Genomic DNA, 21,066 nt, shown 5'->3' on the forward strand with positions numbered 1-21,066 from the left:
GAACATCAATTGAAATCAAGATACCTAAGTCCACGCGCCCAAAAATAGGGGGGTTATGGTCTCGGACCTTTCAAATCTCTTGGTGTCTAAGAAGTCTCCAGTAGTTAAACTTTAGGACCGAGATGTCCAGAAATAATGAACATGAGAACGATAAAATCACAATCAAAGCAACAATAATTCTAGAAAATTGATTTATTGTCCCTGGTGAGATTTGACAAGAATGAGAATTCCTTGCTGAGGTTCCCTGCGCAATGGGTGACATTCAAGTGACAGACCATTGTAATTCCTTAAATTCTGTGCTCGTTTTGAACCAAACTAGTTGTTTTTATTTGTGTAATACCAATTTTACATCAATACTTTGTCATTCCTTTTTTTATAGCGAAGTTGCGAAATTCACAATCTTTACCATGAACTTACGATTACGGTTGTCAGTGGAACGATGTTTTGATGATCTAGGTTTTCTTTTGATCACTATTTGTCCAATCCAAATGATAAATCTACAACCCCGTTTGTCAATGAAATAGTTCTTTCATCACCCTATTCCTAGTTTCAATTTGTTTTTAGTTTCATTTTTAGTTTTAATTTGTTAATTTGTTTAAATTTTTAGTTTCAACTGCCGCTTCTTACTCCCTGATGCCTAAAATGTCCCTTTTCGGTAGTAACTGGCGTAATCAAGTTTTATGATAGTCCCTGAATAAAAAAACTGGGAGAATTTTTGCGATTATTTGGACTGATATTCTTCTAAACATCCAGACCATGACTCTGACCCTATAATCAGCCATCAACTCAATGCCATCAATTCAGCCATCAGCCTAAAATCAATTTAATCTAATTCACTTACGTCCTAGAGCTAATACAATTAATAAAATGGTGAAACTGTTTTCTCGGGGGTACGAATTCCACACGTTCAGCCCCAATTCCAGGGATAAGACTGTGAAACGCTGTACTTCAATGGAATATAGAGCTGAATGAACGTAAATACAGTCTCTTTGGATCACTATTTGCATATTAATATTGTATATTAGGGTGGTTCTTATTTTGGGTAAATTGAGAATGCATAAAATTATGAAGGTGATAGGATAACATTTTAGGGTCTTTGTCACCCACAACTGGAAGGTAGGGTTTCTTTGTGAATTCATTTAAAAACCAATTTATTTTTAAGCAGTGTATTAAACTTTCAATCAATCATATTAGTAAAACAAAATGTTAGTATCTCTGATAAATTCTATCACCTAAATCTAATTCCAAAATCCCTCCAGGAAGGTTATTCTTATGAAAACACTGTGTGTTAATCGGTTTGAATATGAGATTAAAGGCAATAGGTTCAACTGTCTATTAACAAGTTCTTTTTCTTTTTTAAGGAGATTTTCGAATGAAGTTCGGCGAAGATAGAAGTAAAGTTTCAAACATTGTCAAATGTCAAATGGAGCATTTTAGATCTTTATATGAACCAGTCATTAAGAGGTTAGATCAATGGGTGGATGTTGATTTTCTTTCTGGAAAGGCGGAACAGGATGTTAGTCCCTCTGCCAAATTATATCATCTGAATCTCCTTCCAAAAACTCTTCAAGTAGGTCATTCTTATGAGAACTTCGTGTGTAAATCAGTTCTTGCTAAAGGAAGTCAATTTAGTAGAGTGGATTGTGATAAATTAGCCCAATAGTAGAAGTTATAAAATTCGGGAAACTGTATTTTACAAGTAAAATCACCAATTCTAAATTTGTGATAAGATTTACTTCTTGGTAACTTTAAAATCCTTCAACCTGGATCTTATCTGAATGTCTGTATTTGTTGAAGGACAAGAGTTGATCCTCTCGAACTAGCGCTGAAAATCTAAAAAACAGTGTTGTTTTTGAATTTGAAATTGAAATTAGTTTAATGTTGAAAAAGATTTTCTTTTGACCGTGGCAAAGGAAGAAAATTTACGGAAAAAAGAGACAAATATTTCAATAGTTTGTTTTAAATCCTTCTTGCTCAATATCCTTGGTCCTGACGTTGGCGTTGCTAGAGATGTGGTCTATTTTATCAATAGAATTTTCAGATTTTAATTTTCTAATTGTTCTGAATAAATTTTTCGATTATAATTTGCTAATTTTTTTGGGGAAGTTTTTATCAGGTAATTTCCCCAATCCTTTTACACATATGCAGTTAATGCCACCCCCTCCCTGTTCCCTGCACGGGAATCCACTGACTCACCAGCTGCAGCTTGGAAATACACTTGCTTGTGCCCAATTATCATACACGTTTACTTTTTGCTCATTTAACTTCTTTGTTTGTTTTTCTTCTTTAATCGCACCTCCACCCCTCAACAACTTTTAAAGTAACTTCCAAAAAAGTTTATTGAAACCCTAGTACCACCTACACTTCTTTTTATTATTGAATAACAGCCAAATTGAACACACTTTAAACTACAACATACGCCAAAAAACTCATCCATAAATAAAATTGCCTTTCTCCTAATTAAGGTGTCTTCCTTATGCTGGAAGCCCTTCTTATAGTGGTCATTCTTACCATTTCTCAATTTTTCCAATTGGTGGTCCGTCATGTATCGCACACAAAAAGGAGAAACATCCTTTTTCCTCGCAAAGGAGACAATAAGTCTCCTTAATAAATAAATAAAAATAAAATGAAAAAATAATAAAAATTTTTAAAATCGTAAAAAAAACTAATAAGCTTTTTAAGTGAAAATAACAAAAAACTTCTCCTTTGCTATAACTTTCTTCTAAAACAAGAATATACACAGTGTATACAAAGAAAAAAAATATAGAAGAAATTACATTGATAAAACATTTCAATTTACCATTCAAAATTTACCAATTATTTACCATTAATTTGCCATTCAGAGCTATGTAAAGTCTTCTAAAAATGGTTACGTTCCTTAGTGGTAGCTTGAAATACAGCAATGTCACTTGAACGTCCCTATGTTCTCTGTTTCTTCTGACTTAAAAACACAACCATCGTAGAACAATTGTATTTGATAAAATTAAACTCCAGGTACTACCTAAGTAAGCAAGCTATTTTTTGTTTTCCTATCTTTCTTTTGCAGTATGTTTAATTACTTAGTTGTTAAATTGTAGATTTTAATTATTGCTATCCTATTTCCTGTTACATGGCTATTTAGTTTCTGGAAGTAAAAAATGTTTTTTGTTTTAACATATATTTTGGTTCTTTTGGGGCTATTGTAGTTGATGCAAAGCTCTGTTTTGTTTCTTTTTCTCATTTCCTATCTAATTGATTTGTTTCGTTAATAGGAACAAGTGGGGTTCTTAAGGAATACTACCATTATTTATTTGTTTCTTTACTAAATCTTTCTTTATATTAAATAAAAAACAAGTTTTTTCAACTGAAAGTAAGGAGCGACATTAAAACTTAAAACGAACAGATATTACTCAGTATATGAAAGGGGCTATTCCCTCTTAAATGCCTCTTTAAGTTTGACTCTTTCTAACAACTCTACTTTTTAAAACAATAAAAAAAACTTTAGCGTAAAGAGTGGGGCATTTAGGAGGGAATAGCCCATTTCATATACGGAGTAATTTCTGTTCGTTTTAAGTTTTAATGTTGCTCCTTACCTTTAGTTGAAAAAACTTGGTTTTTATTGAATTTCTGAACGTTTTCGAATTAATAAATGTTTTGATTTTGGCTCTCCGCATGTAAATGATTTAAACGAAAATTGCATAATAATTTTTTTTTGTGGCTAAATGGCTTTCTCATAGTCTTGATTGGACGATTTTGAGAAAAAAAGGGATTTTGAGAAATTTGCCCTCCAATTTTTCGGTTACATATAAAGGCAACTAGAACTTTTAGTTTTTTTTACGAACATTTCATTAGTAATAAATATACGTAACTTACGAATTAGCTTACGTAACGAGCTTCTATATTCGTATATTTTTATTATGTGTATGAGAGGGTTCGCCCCCTTGTCAATATCTCGTTTTTTTATACTAAAGCTTAGTTTTTATCCCAATTTTTTAAGAATGACCCCTGAATCACAAAGGTTGTAGAATAAATAGTTGAAATTACAAAAAAAAACTTTAGCGTACAGAGCTAGGTATTTAGGAGGAGATGAACCTCCTCATATGGGTAATAGTTTCTGTTCGTTTTAAGTTTTAATGCTGCTCCTTACATCTAGTTGGAAAAACTTTCATATTTATTTTTTCATTGTGTTTTTAAAGGATGCTAGAAAATCCTGCGCCCCCTTTAGGGAATATCTCTTCCCCCATGATAAACTTGCCATGGAAATATCATCTCACGCAACCCCCTCCCCTCTATCCCCTCCTCCAATCAGAAAAAATCTCCCTGAAAACGTTTGTACACTTCCCAATAACCATTTCTATATATAAACAATATTCAAAGTTTGTGAGTTGCAGCCCCTTCCCAGAGGATTTTGGGGGAGTAAGTCATCCCCAAAAACATAGTAAGTAGGTTTTTCGACTATGCTGAACAAATTGGCTATCTCAAAATTTTGATCTGGTGACTCTGGGGAAAAACAAACCTGGAAGGGGGCCTAGGTGCCCTCCATTTTTTGGTCACTTAAAAAGGGCACTAGAACTTTAAATTTCTGTTAAAATAAGCACTTTCGTGACATTCTAGGACCACTGTGTCGATACAATCACCCCTGGAAAAAAAAATAATATAAGATACACCCATATCGGCCTTCTGGCCAAAATACAAAACTCCTCATTTTTGTGGATAGGCGTCAAAACTTATACAATAGGGTTCTCTGATAAGTTGTATGTGATGGTGTGATTTTCGATAAGATACTATGACGTTTAAGCGTGGGGGGGGGGTACTTTTTTCCAAAATAAGGCAAATCTTCTCAGGCTCGTAACTTTTGATTGGTAAGACTAAATTTGATGAAACTTATAAATTTCAAGTTAGCATAAAAATCCAATGCTTTTGATGTATCTATTAGTATCAAAGTCCCGTTTTTTAGAGTTTTGGTTACTATTGAGCCGGGTCGCTCCTTGCTACAGTTCGTTACCACGAACTGTTTGATTTTTAGTCTTGTATAGATATATACACTTTGTTTCATCGTAGAGAGTGATTTTATTTTTCATATACAGAATTGTATTCACTTTATACACATAATTTCCATTTTTTTATTTTACTTGTTCAACAAAGTTAACTTTTTAATGTTTCACTTACAGATGGGCATGCTGGAAGAATGGAGTTGCGATGGCAAGTGCCATGATTTAGAGGACATATTGCGAGCAGCAGCTTATGATACTGAATGTGGTGACCTGGTTAATGCAGGTTTGTTTTTGTTTATCCTCTTTAAAAATTGATTCTATTCCGTATAAACAAATAACATAAGTTAAGCTTTGTATTCCTGATTAAACAACGTATCAAAATCAAAAGTCCGAATGGTAAGAAAAGAGTCAGCCTTGTTCGTGGAAACCATTGCTTTCCAAAAAAAAGAAGGTCAGCTGAAATAAACCAAAACCTTAAATTTTTGTTACAATGCTCCGAACATGGATGCTCAAGTTTCACAAGTGGTTCTTCTACAGCATTTTAAGTCTAACAATTATAGTCTGTTAGCAATTAACAATATATTAATTGTAGTAATAAATGCAATGGTTTATAAAATAATATATTTATGTATAACATAATGTGTTTTATTTAAAATAAATACATTTAGTCAAGGTGTTTTCATTCTTAAAGCATAATACTCTCGATAACATTTCCTGTTCAATTTTTGAATGTATATGTGTATAAATTATTAACCCGTCTAGGACCGAGAAAAAATGCCCGACATCCTGGTTCTCCTTTTTTTGTCGTAGTTCATTAGTTTCTTTTTAACTCATAAGTAAGCCAAAAATGCATTTGTAGATTTTTATTTTCCCCTGTTTCCGAGATAAACTGTACTATTTATTATACAGTGGGCTCTTGTCGTATCAAAATATATATGATTTCCTCAAATTCAAAGTTTTTTGCCAAAGACTGTTTTTATTGCCAAAGATTCAATTAAATTCAGTACAAAACTAAAACAAATCAAAACTTAGTGTGGGAAGATGCAAAATAGCCAGTGCATAGGGTGACGTCGTGTTTCTCTCAGTAGCTCAGAGGCTTTTTCTTGTGGTTCTTGCCAGGGCATCGTTGCTGATTTTCGTGCTTCACCAGGAAGCGTCCGGGTCTATCATATCGGGTTCCGACTGGTGGTACAGAAACTGGTCTTCCTTCTAACAGACGCCCTTGATTCCCCTCTTTCGTAACTGGTTTTCAGAAGACATGGGGTGACCTTCCGTCTAAAATCAGCAAGAGTCATTTCCTTTTCATTGTCAACCATCATGTTTAATAATGTGCAAGCAATGACGACAGCCATGTTAAACAGACGCACTAGTAGAGCCAAATTCCGTTTTATTTCCTCTAATAGATACAGCCTATTGGCTGACAAGCCAATCATATAAATCAACTCCATCCATGTACCAGTTGTATTGCCTGAGTTGATGCGGCAGCTGTTCTTTTGTTTAGTCTAGTCTAGACTGAGACGGTTTGATGCAACAGAGACAACGTTGTTACCGTATAATTTACGACCAATATATCATTTGCTGCTTTAAAACGATAATCATACGCTCCTCCTTCCTCCTTCTTAAAATCCTTGTTTTAAGAAAGAGGGTACCTTGTCAGTTGATTTTCTCTAAACGTCCTGATCAGTTGAAATGCAGCTCTTTTCAGATCACATAAAAGCTGGTGACTTGCAAAGAAATTGTCAAAATATACCACCCGCAGCAAACTCCAGAAGTTATTTCACGAATTAAAACGCTAGGGCTTTTTTTAGTAGCCTTAGATAAAGCACTAGGATCCTTCCCCGAATAAAGATGGACCTTAAGGCAATAACCGTCTGAAGTCCCCCCAAAGTTTATATCTGAATTGAATGGGCTTCACTCGGATAAATTGCTTCGGGCTATGTTTTCCGTTATACTCCATAATCATTTCGTCGATGGATAGATACTGAGAGAAAATTCAAAACTGCTTAAAGTTTGTGTTGATTAAGTCAAAGAGGGGCTTCATCTTTGAATCTCGCTGATCTGTAAAAGTTTATACTGTATCGTTGTCAACGAAGTGGATGCTCTTGTTTTTATCTTCATAAATTGATTCCTGGGCATTGCTTACTTGACCAGGTCATTTCCAAGATCCTCATCGACTGGCTAATAAGCTCCTAGGGAATAAAACCTGTTATAGCCCGAAAAAATCAGTATCCCTACGAACACACGGACTTCACCAGCTGATATAGTGAAGTGACTAACGTCTTAGTGACTAAACCGCCATTTAATGGAAAAAGAGGTCTGAGAATTTATTGTCTAGAAACATATTTAAAACCTCTACTGGCGTTTTTCTTCTTTTGCTGCTTGATCAGCTGCTTGATCGGGTTTGGCAGGTGTGACAACAACCTGAATACTTTCACATGCAAATTCTTCGTCTTATAGAAGGATTAGACCTTCGCTAATTGTAATTAAGGGGTTTCTTGTCTTTATTTTTAGAAATCATGAAGAAGAAGAAAAATGTATAGAAAGATTTAAAGACATTTTATCCATGGCGACTACTAGGCTAAAGGACGATGAAGAACGCCCATTATTATTGCTATTTTACTTATGTCCAACCAAAAAAAACGAGAAAAAAAACGGATTAATAATGCGAAAAAAAACAGAAAACGCAACAACTAACAGAAAGTAACAGAACAGAAACAGATGAATATCAGAAGTAAACTAAACGCATAAGTGAACACTCTGAAGAAAACTATAGAGAAAAATATGACCGAAGATAGAAAGAGTTTTTCGCAAGTTGTCAAAAAAAAAATCAACCAGAGAATTTCATTAAAAAGGAAATAAAATCCAGTGATATTAGGTCTAAGAACGAAACCCTTGAAATTTCACGCACAAAAAGCAACCGTTAGAGCCCATTGTCCTATAAATATGATATCATCATAAAAATCCATATAACTTTGAACTTACTTGTCAGGTCTTTTGTTACCCACGAACATAATTCGATATAAAGTTGGCTAACTACTGTCAAAATTGCTGCTGCCAGGGGGAGTGCTAACTATTCTTGCCAGATTTTGAAAACTGCTGTTGCGCAAATATGCTAATTCTGCTTAGTGACCTCACTGATCTGATGAACAATGATCTGTTGACTTGGAAAATCAACCAAGGCAGTTTGATCACGGGTGAAGCCTTTATCTCTAAAAGCAAATCATTTTCGTTGTAAATTTGGTCATAAAAATTTTTTAAACCAGCTCTCCTATAAATATCGATTACAGCGGTAGCTGCAACCTAGTATAGGACGAACTTGAACCCGTAGCTATCCAAAAAAAGACAATGGCTCTAGAAGGTTAAAAAAAGGGGGGGGGGAAAGAAAATCGCATAGAGCCAGTGCCGGCCAGAGGAAATGGGTCGAAATAGGTATGTATAATATTCTTATCGCTGTTGCAGCGGTAGCTGCAATTTAGTAAAGGACGAAGACTACCCATAGTAACTAAAAATAAGCCTGAAAACTTTAAAATGGTGTGGGATCGAAAAGATTGTGCCATTGTAATCGCCTTGGCAGAAAATGACTTACAATCCCTTAGCCTAAATAACAAGGAAAATCATTTCTTTTCGACGGGAAGCATCTTTTTTCTGTTTTCTCATTCTTCACAGCCAGTGGGGCACTGGAACATCATAAAGAGCTGTTTAAGGACTCTTTTTAAAGAAGTTTTTTAAAGAAGACTTTTGCATTGAACATGACACAATTGTTAAAATACCAAAGAAATTATTCTGCATATGAAAGGAGTTTTCCCCTCCTCAACGCCCCGCGCTTTACGCTAAAATTTGACTCTTTCTCACACTTCTACTTTTAAAACCAGTAAAAAACTTTAGCGCAAAGAGCGAGGCGTTGATGAGGGGACAACTCCTTCCATATACGGAAGAATTTCTGTTCGTTTTAAGTTTAAATATTGTTCCTTACAGTTAAAAAAAAACTTTTTTTTGTTTAATTTTTGAACGTTTTTGAATTAATGCATGTTTTGACTTTGGTCTACCGCACATGAATAATTAAAACGAAATGTGTATATTATTTTGTTTTTGGCTAAATGGCTTTCTCATAGTGTTGATCGAACGATTTTGAAAAAAAGGAGGGAGTGGAGGAGGAAGCTTAGTTGCCCTCGGTATTGTGGAGTATTGTGGAGGAGGTACTGTGGAGGAGACGAACCACCTTATATACGTAAAATTTCTGTTCGTTTTAGTTTTTAATGCTGCTCCTTACTTCCAGCTGAAAAAAAACTTTTTTTTTATTCAATTTCTCATTGATTTTTTTTAAATAATGCTAGAAAATCCTGCGGCCCCTTCATGGAAATTCTCTTTTCATGATAAATTCCTCCATGGGAAGATCCTCCCCCGTAACCCCCCGCCCCTCAACTTGAAAAATTGCCCTGAAAACGTCTGTACACCTCCCAATAACCATTACTATATGCAAACAATGATCAAAGTTTGTAACTTGCAGCCCCTCCCCCGGGGACTATCGGGGATTAAGTCGTCCCGACAGACATATTTATTTGGTTTTTCGACTAGTCTGAACAAAATGGCTGTCTCAAATTTTGGTCCGGTAACTTTGGGAAAAAATGAGCGTGGGAGGGGGCCTAGGTGCTCACCAATTTTTTGGTCACTTAAAAAGGACACTAGAGCTTTTAATTTTAGTTAGAATGAGGCCTCTCGCGACACTCTTTGGCCACAGTGTCGATTCGATCACCGCTGGGAAAAAAAAGCAAAAAAAAACAACAAATAAACAAGCAAGTGTGATCTGTCTTCTGGCAAAAAACACAAAATTCTATATTTTTGCAGATAGGGCTTTGTAACTTCTACAGTAGGGTTCTCTGATACGCTAAATCTGATGGTGTAATTTTCGTTAAGGTTCTATGATTTTTAGGGGGTGTTTCGCCCTATTTTGAACGGTTCGTGGTAAAGAACTGTAGGAAGGAGCGACCCGGCTCAACAGTAACCGAAACTCTAAAAAATAGAATTTTGATACCAATAGTTAAATTAAAAGAATCGCATTTGAATGCTGATTTTAGCTTAGTCTTAACCATCAAAAGTTACGACCATGAGAAAATTTGCCTCATTTTAAAAAATAGGGGATAAAACCCTCTAAAAGTCATACAATCTTAACAAAAATCACACCGTCGGATTCAGCGTATCAGAAAACCCTACTGTAAAAGTTTCAAGCTCCTATCTACAAAAATGGGGAATTTCGCATTCTTTGCCATGAGACAGATCACGGATGTGTGTTTATTTGTTTTTTTCCCAGGGATGATCGTATCGCCTCAGTGGTCCTAGAATGTCGTGAGAGGGCTCATTCTAACGGAAATTAAAACTTCTATCAACCTTTTTAAGTGACCAAAAAATTGGAGAGCATCTAGGCCCCTTCCCTAGCTCATTTTTTCCCTACGGTCACCGGATCAAAACTCTGAGATAGCCATTTTATTCACCATAGTCGAAATTCCTAATAGCTATGTCTTTGGGGACGACTTACTCCCCCACAATCCCGTGGGAAGGGCTGCAAGTTACAAACTTTGACCTGTGTTTACATATAGTAATGGTTGTTGAGAAGTGTGCGGACGTTTTCAGGGAATTGGGACAAAATTTAAGCTTTAGCGTAAAGAGCGAGGTATTGACAAGGGGGTGAACCCCCTCATATACGCAATTAAAACATACGAATAAAGAAGTTCGTTACGTAAGTTAATTGGTAAGTTACGTATATTTTTTACTAATGAAAACGTTCATAAGATACTAAAAGTTTTAGTTGACTCTTTAATTAATCAAAAAATTGAAGGGCAACTAGGCCTTCTCCCTCGCTCCTTTTTTTCTCAAAATCTTCCGATTAAAACTATGAGAAAGCCATTTAGCCAAAAAAAAAATTAATATGCGAATTTCCTTTTAATTATTTATGTACGGAGAGCCAAGATCAAAACATGCATTAACAAAAACGTCCAGAAATTGAATATAAAAAACAACTTTTTTCAACTGAAAGTAAGGAGCGATATTACAACTCAAAACGGACAGAAATTACTCTGTATATGAAAGGGGCATTTCATCCTCTACGCCTCGCTCTTTACGCTAAAGTTTTTTGCTGTTTTAAGAAGTAGAGTTAAGAGAAAGAGCCAAAGTCTAGCCTAAAGAGCAGCGCGTTGAGGATGAAAAGCCCCTTTCATTTACGGAGTCATTTCTGTTCGTTTCAAGTTTTCATGTCGCTCCTTACTTTCAGTTAAAAAGACTTCTTTGATTTTTTTTTAATTTTAAAATAAGGCCAATTTTCTCAGGCTCGCAACTTTTGATGGGTAAGATTAAACTTGATGAAACTCATATAATAAAATTAGCATAAAAATGCAATTCTTTTGATGTAACTATTGGTATCAAAATTCCATTTTTTAGAGTTTCGGTTACTATTAAGCCAGGTCGCTCCTTACTATAGTTCGTTGCCAAGAACTGTCTAATATCGATGATACCGTATCTTAAAGAAAAAAAAGGAAGGAAAAACAAGAGTAGAAAAAAATTGAAGGAAAAAAGAAAGGAAAAAGGGAAAAAACCGTAAGAGGAAAAAAAGTTGCATAAATTTATAGTAAAAAACAAACTCTAGCCCATAGGAAAATGAAATGCTTTTTTTTGTCGAAATCTAACCATCGTGTATATGATGATTCGACTCACGTATCTAGAACAAACCCTAGTGAAGAAAAAAACACACGAATCTAGTAAAGAATAATCCACAAATGTAGTAAAGGACAAGCTACGAATTTTGTAACGAACAATTTATAGCAAAGTAGATTCCAAAAACGATACGATTGTCTTTGGGAAAATTGGTAAAAGTTACTCTTTAAATGCAGATGAATGTGACGTCGTTTATGGAAACTCTTTTACAAAAACTAAGGTTCAAACGAATTCTCTCCAAGTTCAACCCATTTAGTTTTTTTTCAGGTCTCTAGTAAAGAACAGACCCCAGGGAATCAGGCAGCAGAGTCACTCCAAAATGACTTAATACCCATTATTGACGTCATCTTCTAGATTAATCTTCTATATTAGTTTCTTTAAACATTGGATTTTGTTTTTAATAATATGTTTGGTAATTACTGAAATCATGTAGATTTCAACCCCAAAGGATAAACGAAAAAATGATAAACCCAAACTTTCCCTAACCTTAAACTTAAACTTTCCACCAACAAAACTTTCCCTAATTGTCCAAACTAGGTCCTCCAGCTATCAAACAAAAGACAATGGCTTACCAAAACTATAACTTTGAAAATAGCTATTGACTGTTTCTAGAGGGTTTAGAATAAAGAAAAAATAGGAAATCGCATGCAACCAGTGCTGGCCAAAGGAAATTAAGAGAGTGTTCAATAATCGGAGATTTTGAGTTGTTTTGCTCTTTCTAAGAATTAGTAGAGATCACGAAACCAAAGATCCCCTTTTCGGGCATTTTTAGCAACAAAACGCTAAAATATGTGTAAATTAATAAGAACTGTTATAAGATAGCCTGTAAGCTATGAAATTTGCAAGTTGTTGATGTATAGTAATTGTTATTGTGAAGCATGTGTATATTTTTTGACGGGGGGGGGGGGGGTTAGGTTGGGCTTTTCAGGGGAAATTTGACACTGGGGGGATGGGACAGATTTTCTGTGCGAAATTATTTTTGATTGCCTTACTTTCTCTTTGCCAGCTCAATATTGCATGGGGAGATGTCCCGGGGGAATTATTTTCGGTGTATTTGGATTTCTGGGGAAAAATCTCAACTGACGGGGGAATTTCCGGAGTGATCAAGAAACCAGTTAGAAATTAAAGTCTTTTCCAAATGAAAGCATGCTAAGAAGAATTTTACAGTCTGATTCGTCTGTGAGAAATTTTACAGGTTGGGGGGGGGGAGATTTTCAGTGAAGATGGAACTGTCCGGAGAGAATTTTACAGGGAGGAATGTATTTTATATTGGGGTAAATTTCCACGGAGGAGTTTCTTGTGGGGGGAGGGGTATATTTCATTGAGGGTGAGTCATATTTTTTGGCCTAAGTCTCCTTAATGTTCCATATAGTTTTACTCTTATAATTTATTATTGGTTACTGTATTTGATCTTTTTTTACTTACAGAAATTGAAAAGATAGTAAATCAATCCAGTTGGTCACAGAGCATCAAAGGAGTGTTGACGGCTGGCATTTTCAAATCAATCAAATATAGTGCCATGAAGGTTTCTAAAATGATGAAAAGTCTTAATAAAACTTAAGTATAAATCTCTAATTACTGTTTTAGACTTTTATTGTTTAATAAAAATGGTATACTTTCTAAGCCTGATAGCATGCTATGTTTTTGCCATTGACAGCAGGCCATAGCCACTCATGACCACCAGCACAGGAATTTGTTGTGGATTGTCAAAAAATCTGAAAATAGATCAACTAGACCGCATCGCACAGACCTCAAGACAATAGAAAATGTTGTGACCTTTTTTCCGTTTTATCTGCTGGCTGATGTAAGGCTCACGATAAGTGAGCTATAGAGTGCACACTGGACTTGTCAAGATATATTTTGCTAAATCCATGGGATGGGGTGGGGTAAATGTGTTGTTTTTTCTTAATTAAATTAATCTAAAGAGCCTTTTTAAACTAAAACACCCCAAAAAAAGTATTTTAAAATTTATGAGGAGGTGGGTAAAAAAGCTTAAGAAGGCTGGGGCAAGTTTTTTCAACAAAAAAATTCACTCATCACTTTGAATAAAGTGTAGATGATGCGCTGATTATTGAAGGCTTAGGAAAGACAATGTTTAAAAATTGCGTTTTTACGCTGCACTTTTTTATTTTCTTGAGGTGCTCTTTCAAAGGAGAATTAAAACTACAAGAGGAGTCACTCTCCTTTTTTGTTCAGCTGTTGTGATGAACATAGTTGTGGAGACAAATAACTGATTGATCTGAGAGATCAATAAATGATTTCATATAGATCCCTCGACATCTGATTTTTTGTTTCAGAAAATAAAATGGATCATCGAAAGTAGCATTTGATGATACTACCCACTCCTTTCTTTTCATTTTTCTAATATTTAGGACATACAAGGGAGTTAAGATCAAAACATGTCAGAGATCAGAGACAGCAAAAATTTCAATGAATTTTACATCGGTGAAATGATATTATTGCTGTGACTTTGATTTTCGACCAATACTGATTATGGTTCAAACTCTTATGAGCATAAATAGACCTTCTATGTTCAGTTTAACCCCAATTGTAGTTCAGTATTGTTTTAATTTCAGTTTAGTTTCCTTGACTTTCATCTTCTGTGGTTAGCGGTCGCAGCTCACTCACATTTTTTGCAATGAACGTGATCAATAAGCTAAAATGTTTAAATTTGATTTTGGTAGAGATAGCCTTTCCTTTTCCATATTCTTGGCAAAAACACAAAAGAACTACTATGTTCATATAAGGTCATTATCTGGATAGAAAATAAATCAACTATCTTTTATACACTACCCAGAATAACATCACACTGAAAGTTGCTACTGCATTTTTCTCACTTCTGAAAATAACTGAATAAAAAAACAAGTTTTTTTTTTACTTGAAAGTAGTTAATACCTTACTGTTTACACTAAAACTTTTATCATTAAAAAAAAAAAAAAAACTTCCCATTCTAATTTAACGATCCCTGTGTTTCAGTGGCTGTTCATAAAAAATTGAAATAAACAGTCAAACTTTAGCGTAAAACGCAACTTATTAAGGAGGGGATGGGGCAACCTTTCATATACGGAATTATTTCTGTTCGTTTTGAGTTTTAATGTTGGTCCTTAATTTTAGTCAAAAAACTAATCATTTTCCAAATAATACTGGTAAATCTGGCTCACCCTCCATAAAGTATTCCCCTCCCTTCCAGTAAGATGAAACCCCTCCTTGGAAATTTCTTCCCACATAAAATACAGCCAATCACCCCCTGTAAAATTCCCTTCAGATAGTTCTATTCTAGCTGAAATTTCCCCCGTAAAATTCATTGTTGGCATTTCAGCCTGAAAAATTCTACGTAGAATATTTTTATTTGGAAAAGACTTGAATTTTTAATTTGTTTTCTCAGTCACTCTGTAAATCCCCCTTCCATGGAAATTTTTATCAGAAATCAAAACACTCTGAAATAATTTCCCTGGAACATCTCTATAATACAAAAATTGATTTGGCAAAGTAAAAGTAAAACAGTTAAAAATTATTTGAAACCCCTAGTGTAAAATTTCCCCTGGAAAATTCACCCCGGAAATTTTCCTCTGTGATAAAGATCCCTACGAAAATCCAAGCACAAAAACTACCCTCCTCCCACTGTGTGGGGGGATCTTTTTACCCCTAAGGACATAGTTATCGGTTTTTTCAACTATTAAATAAAAAAGAACAAGTTTTTTTTAACTGAAAGTAAGGAGCGACATTAAAACTAAAAACAAACAGAAATTACTCCGTGTGTGAAAGCTCTTCCTGCCTCAACGTACCGCTCTTTGCGCAAAAGTTTTACTCTTTCTCTCAATTCTACTTTATTAAACAGTAAATAACCTTAGCGTAAAGAGCGGGACGTTGAGGGAGGAACAGCCCCTTTCATACACGGAGTAATGTCTGTTCGTTTTTAGTTTTAATGTCGCCCCTTACTTTCAGCTAAAAAAAACTTGTTTTTTTATATTTAATTTCTGAACGTTATTGAATTAATGCATGTTTTTATTTTGGCTCTCCGCAAATGAATAGTTAAAACGAAATTTGCGTATTAATTTTTTTTTTGCTAAATTGCTTCCTCTTAGTCTTGATGAGACGATTTTGTGAAAAGGGGTGGGAGAGGAGGCCTAGTTGCCCATCAATTTTTCGGTTACTTAAAAAAGCAACTAGAATTTTTAATTTTTAACGAACGTTTTTATTAGTAAAAAATATATATAACTTACAAATTAATTTTACGTAACGAACTTCTCTATTCCTATATTTTTATTATGTATATGAGGGGGTTTTCCCCCTCGTTAATACCTCTTTCTTTACACTTAAGCTTTAACTATGTCCCAATTCTTTAAGATTGACCCCTGAATCACAAAGGCTGTAGAATAAATAGTTGAAATTACTAAAAATATTTTAGCGTAAAGAGCGAGCTATTTAGGAAGAGATGGACCCCCATATGCTTAATAATCTCTGTTCGTTTTAAGTTTTAATGCTGGTCCTTACTTTCAGTTGAAAAAACTTGTTCATATTTATTTTTTCATTGTTTTATTTAAAAATAATGTTAGAAAATCCTGCGCCCCCTTCATGGAATTTCTCTTCTCTCATGACAAATTCTTCCAAGGGAAGATCCTCCCATGTAGTCCCCTCCCCTCAACCCCCCCCCCCAACCAAAAATCATCCTGAAAAGGTCTGTACACTTCCAAATAATCATAACTGTATGTAAACGCTGGTCAAAGTTTGTAACTTGCAGTCCCTCCCCTGGGGACTGTGGGGAAGTAAGTGAGCCCAAAAGACATAGTTATTATGTTTTTCGACTATGCTGAACAAAATGGCTATTTCAAAATTTTGATCCGTTGACTTTGGGAAAAAATGAGCGTGGGAGGGGGCCTAGGTGCCCTCCAATTTTTTGTCACTTAAAAGGGCACTAGAACTTTTAATTTCCGTTAGAATGAGCCCTTTCGCGACATTCTTGGACCACTTGGTCGATATAATCACCCCTGGGGGAAAAAAACAAACAAATTAACACGTACCCGTGATCGGTCTTCTGGCAAAAAATATTAAGTTCCACATTTTTGTAGATAAGAGCTTGAAACTTCTACAATAGTGTTCTCTGATCCGCTGAATGCGATGGTGTGATTTTCGTTAAGATCGGATGACTTTTAGGGGGTGTTTCTCCCTATTTTCCAAAACAAGGCAAAATTTCTCAGGCTCGTAATTTTTGACGAGTAAGACTAAATTTGATGAAACTTATATATTTAAAATCAGCATAAAAATCCAATTGTTTTGATATATCTATTGGTATCAAATTCTTTTTTTTAGAGTTTTGTTTACTATTGAGCCGGGTCGCTCCTTACTACACGAACTGTGTACCACGAACCACGCTACCACGAACTGTTTGATAATGAACAAAATGGCTATCTCAAAATTTGGTTTTTGGTAACCTTGGGGGTAAAGGGGCGTTGTAGGGGGCCTATTTGCCCTTCAATCTTTTGGTCACATAAAAAGGACCCTAGAGCTTTTTATGTTCTTTCGAATGCATCTTTTTCTGATATTCTAGGACCATTGTTTTGATACTAAGGGTTTTAACTTTTGATTGGTAACACTAAACTTGATGAATTTTGTATATTTAGAGTCAGTATTATATGCTGATTCTTTTGAAGTTCTAAATTTTTTATTTTAACTTTGATTGATGCTAAAATTGCTTTTTTTAATCCTTTTTTTAGGGTTTTCATCACTACTGGCCCGATTCACTCCTCGATATTACACCATGCATTCACCATGTATTTTGAAATATAGGTAGAATTTCGACAATCGCTTCTTTGCTCATTCTTTTTTTCTTAATTATCCTTTGTCTGCTCAATTTTATATCGTAGAGAATCTTCAAGGGGGTAATTTTCTGTATGGGGTATTTTAGGGGGAAGGATTTTCCACAAGGGGAAATTTTTCTGGAAGAATACACCAGAACCTTGTTACACATCCTGATAGTTCCCATAACTGTCAGAATACGTCATTGTGTTAGGGAGCAACACTTAGGTTTTTCTCTGTTTTTCCTGGTTCGACGATTTCAGTTTATTAATAGTGTAAGAAAATAGTGTAAGAGTCTAAATTCATCAGTTTTCATCGCGAATGTGGATTTGTGTCTAGAATGATGAATATGAGATTATGTTTTAGAATCCTGGGCATAATTGTCGCTTAGGGCCAAAAAAGTATTTTCGCTAGTAGCCTAATTGAGGCAAAGCTTACAGTGAGTGAGTTGAAATGCAGCTTTATAGCCAAAGTCGGAGAAGACTCTCTGAAGCTATTTAGACTAGCTTTTGTTCTTTTTAATCATATTTCTACTTTCCACTGGAAGGCTTCTTTCTAGCTAGGAGGCCCTAGTTTCAAATCGAAGTTGTACTAAAATCGAAAAATGTTTAAGACCTGCCACGGTTACCTGGCTCCATCGCCAATAAAATCGGAGCTTTTTCTTTATTTCTTTCCAAGCAGCAATATTACAAATGACGTCCACAGCTAGAAAATCAACTTTTGAAACAGAACAGATAAATCTCTTTTTTTCAACACCTTTCCATAGTCCTTTTTGAGCTCATCAAAGTATGTAACATCAATTTTTGTGTGGAAAAAGTCGTTCATAAGTTACACCATATTAGAAATTTCTTTGCAAAATAAAAAAGTTAAGTGGCAATTCAATTCGTTTAATTACAAAAGTATAAAATACATGATATTTATACAAGTGGCTGCCCAAAGAAAGACATGAAAGCGCTTGATACTGGGTGACCACATACATATTTAACAACACAACTCTTAACAGATCAATATATCACTACTAGCTTAGAGTATTAAGTTGGTAATTTCAGAGTATATTAATATGAATATTGAAATAACTGTTAAAAAGAATCAAATATTGAATTAAAATTGAATTAAAAAGGGTGTAATAGCTAAATCCCAGGGATAGCTTTTAGTTTTAAGTTGAAACTTTCAGTGCATGTTGACGGGGATGTTGAATCAACAAAACGGTACTATATGCTAACTACTACAACTAGCCTATTTCTACTACTACTAATAATGCTAGTGCTAGGGTTATTAAGGAGAAGTATGTCAACGAATGTTGAAGGGGATGTTAAATTCGCAAGGAAAACTTTGAATATTAGATTGAAAACTTTGAGGGATATATTGATAATGAACTAATTAAACGGTCTATGTACATAATACTACTACAAGTAGTGGCAGTACTAATTCTGCTATTTCTATTAGTACCACTACTACTAAGGATAATGACATTAATGTGGAACTTTTTGTGACTGTTGAGGCGGACGTTGGGCTAAATTGAAACACAATATGCACATGCAGGTTATCAAAAGGGTGTAAAATAGATACCATACGATAGATAAAATAAGATTTATTTATAATTAATGAATCATACCAAAATACGTTGTGCTGGTCCCACAAAGGCTCCGAGGCATATAAAAGACGGGGAAAAAATACGTTTCAATTAAGCACTAAGTCAATAACAGAAAAATGTTAATTACCTTTAATAAATTTAGTAAAACGAAAGATGAAATCAAATTAGTGCTACACAAAAAGGAGAAAAAGAAAAAAGCAACGCAAAAAAAAAGAAAGAAAAAATGTGCCAAACGAGTGGTATTCTCGAGCCAAATCGGGAAGGGTATTCCATATAAAATGAAACACAACGAGAGGACTGAAGTCAGAGGTTATTCGGAAGTTTTCCGAATTTGAATTTTCTGAGAACTATGGAGCTGATAATTTGACCGATCGAATACAGAGGATGATGTAAATAAAAAAGACCTGGGGAAACTAGGAATGTCATCGTGGAGATGAAGTAATGTGAAAAATGCACAGGAAAGAATATAAAGTTTTTCAACATCAAGCAACGGTTTATTTACGTCCAGGGTAAGATTTATAGCTTTATTGAAAGTACTGGAAATCGGTTTAAGAAAAGAAGGAAAACAGATGTTTCTTGTATCAGCAATATCTCAAAAACAAATTGAAGTAGTAAGTTAAAAGTATCAGCACATAAAGAAACTTCTGCTACTGCTATCACTAATGCTAATCCCAATGCTTCTGCGTTTACTTCTGCTGCTATGACTACTGCTGTTGCTTATGCTAAGGGTAAAACTTTCAGGGAATGTGAGTGTGGTGTAGAACTGAATCAAAACACACTATGTATATGTAGGTTATCAAAAGGGTGTAATAGCAATAATTCTACAGCGCGTTAGGGCATTAAGCTGAAATTTTCAGGGCTCTCAGTATTAATACCACTTTTGCTACTAATTCAACTAGTACTGCTGCTACTATTATTGCTATTATTGTACTAAGTAAAGAGTTGAACTGAACTAAGTTTACGTTCATTCAGGTTGTCAATATATTCATGCAGGATATCTTAGGACCTGGACAGGGTATGAAGTAGAAGCTTTTAAGGACAGTTTTCGCTGCTTTAAACTAAGTCAAAAGACATTATGTGTGTCCTGTTTGCCTTTATGACGTCTTTTTTATATTTCAAGAACAACTAAGTGTATCAAATTAAATTTTTCAGGGCTGCTGCTATAACTCCTTCTGCTCTTACTATCGAACTAAATAAAAAAAGAGTAGCTGCACCCAGGTTGTCAAAATTGCATATATACAATGTCTTAGGAACAAAATAGGATATTAAGTTTTATTTTTCAGAGAAACTTTCAAATGCTTCCTGGTAACAAACTGTAAGTAAGGAGCGACCGAGCTCAATAGTAACCGACACTCTAAAAAACGGAATTTTGATACCAGTAGATATACCAAAAGAATTGGCTATGTTGTGGATTTGAAATATTTAAGTTTCGTTAAGTTTAATTTTACCCGTCAAAGGTTACGAGCCTGAGAAAATTTGTCTGATTTTGAAAAAAAGGGGAAAACATCCCCTAAAAGTAATAGCATATTTAAGAACGTGATACTATCAACTTTAGTGTATATGTGAATAAATATCAGTATATACTGATAATATCAGTATGTGTAAATTAAACTGAATATCCATGGCCATTTGTTTTAAAGGTTATTTTTTTCAGTAAAGCACAAATTATGAGCTGATCTTGAGAAGGCATGGGGGTTATCATCCGTACTCATGTTCATTTTTGCTCGTTTTGAGTTCGACTCGGCTCGTTATTGTAATTTCTGTTCATTTTAATTTTTATTTATTTATTGACAGGAATTTGTGGTAGTTTTACGCTTGGAAAATTATTTGACTTTATTTCTGCTAATTTTGGCTTAATATGGCTCTTTACTTTTCTTGGAAAAACTTGTTTTGTGGAAAAGGTGTTTTAAATTTATTTCTGTTCGTTTTTTATTAACAGTCTTTTTCATGAAAAGAAAATCGATTATATCTTTTCGTTTTTTTTCTGTAAGAATCAAT

At 34.6% G+C, this 21,066-nt stretch overlaps 1 protein-coding gene across 5 annotated transcripts in view; it reads left to right on the forward strand.

Annotated features, from left to right (window-relative positions):
• The window catches only part of LOC136031601 (phosphatidate cytidylyltransferase, mitochondrial-like), a 47,913-nt gene extending 34,612 nt beyond the window's left edge, over positions 1–13,301 (forward strand). For all 5 annotated transcript variants that reach the window (XM_065711264.1, XM_065711277.1, XM_065711270.1 and 2 more), the window contains exons 4-6: positions 1,362–1,570; positions 5,151–5,256; positions 13,106–13,301. In XM_065711264.1, the coding sequence (XP_065567336.1) occupies positions 1,362–1,570; positions 5,151–5,256; positions 13,106–13,239 (449 nt within the window). In that variant the 3' untranslated portion in view covers positions 13,240–13,301. The remainder of the gene's footprint in view (positions 1–1,361; positions 1,571–5,150; positions 5,257–13,105) is intronic.
• The last annotated feature ends 7,765 nt before the right edge of the window (positions 13,302–21,066 follow it).

Source organism: Artemia franciscana, chromosome 1, assembly GCF_032884065.1.
Source record: "Artemia franciscana chromosome 1, ASM3288406v1, whole genome shotgun sequence".
In the NCBI taxonomy this organism is placed as follows: domain Eukaryota; kingdom Metazoa; phylum Arthropoda; class Branchiopoda; order Anostraca; family Artemiidae; genus Artemia; species Artemia franciscana.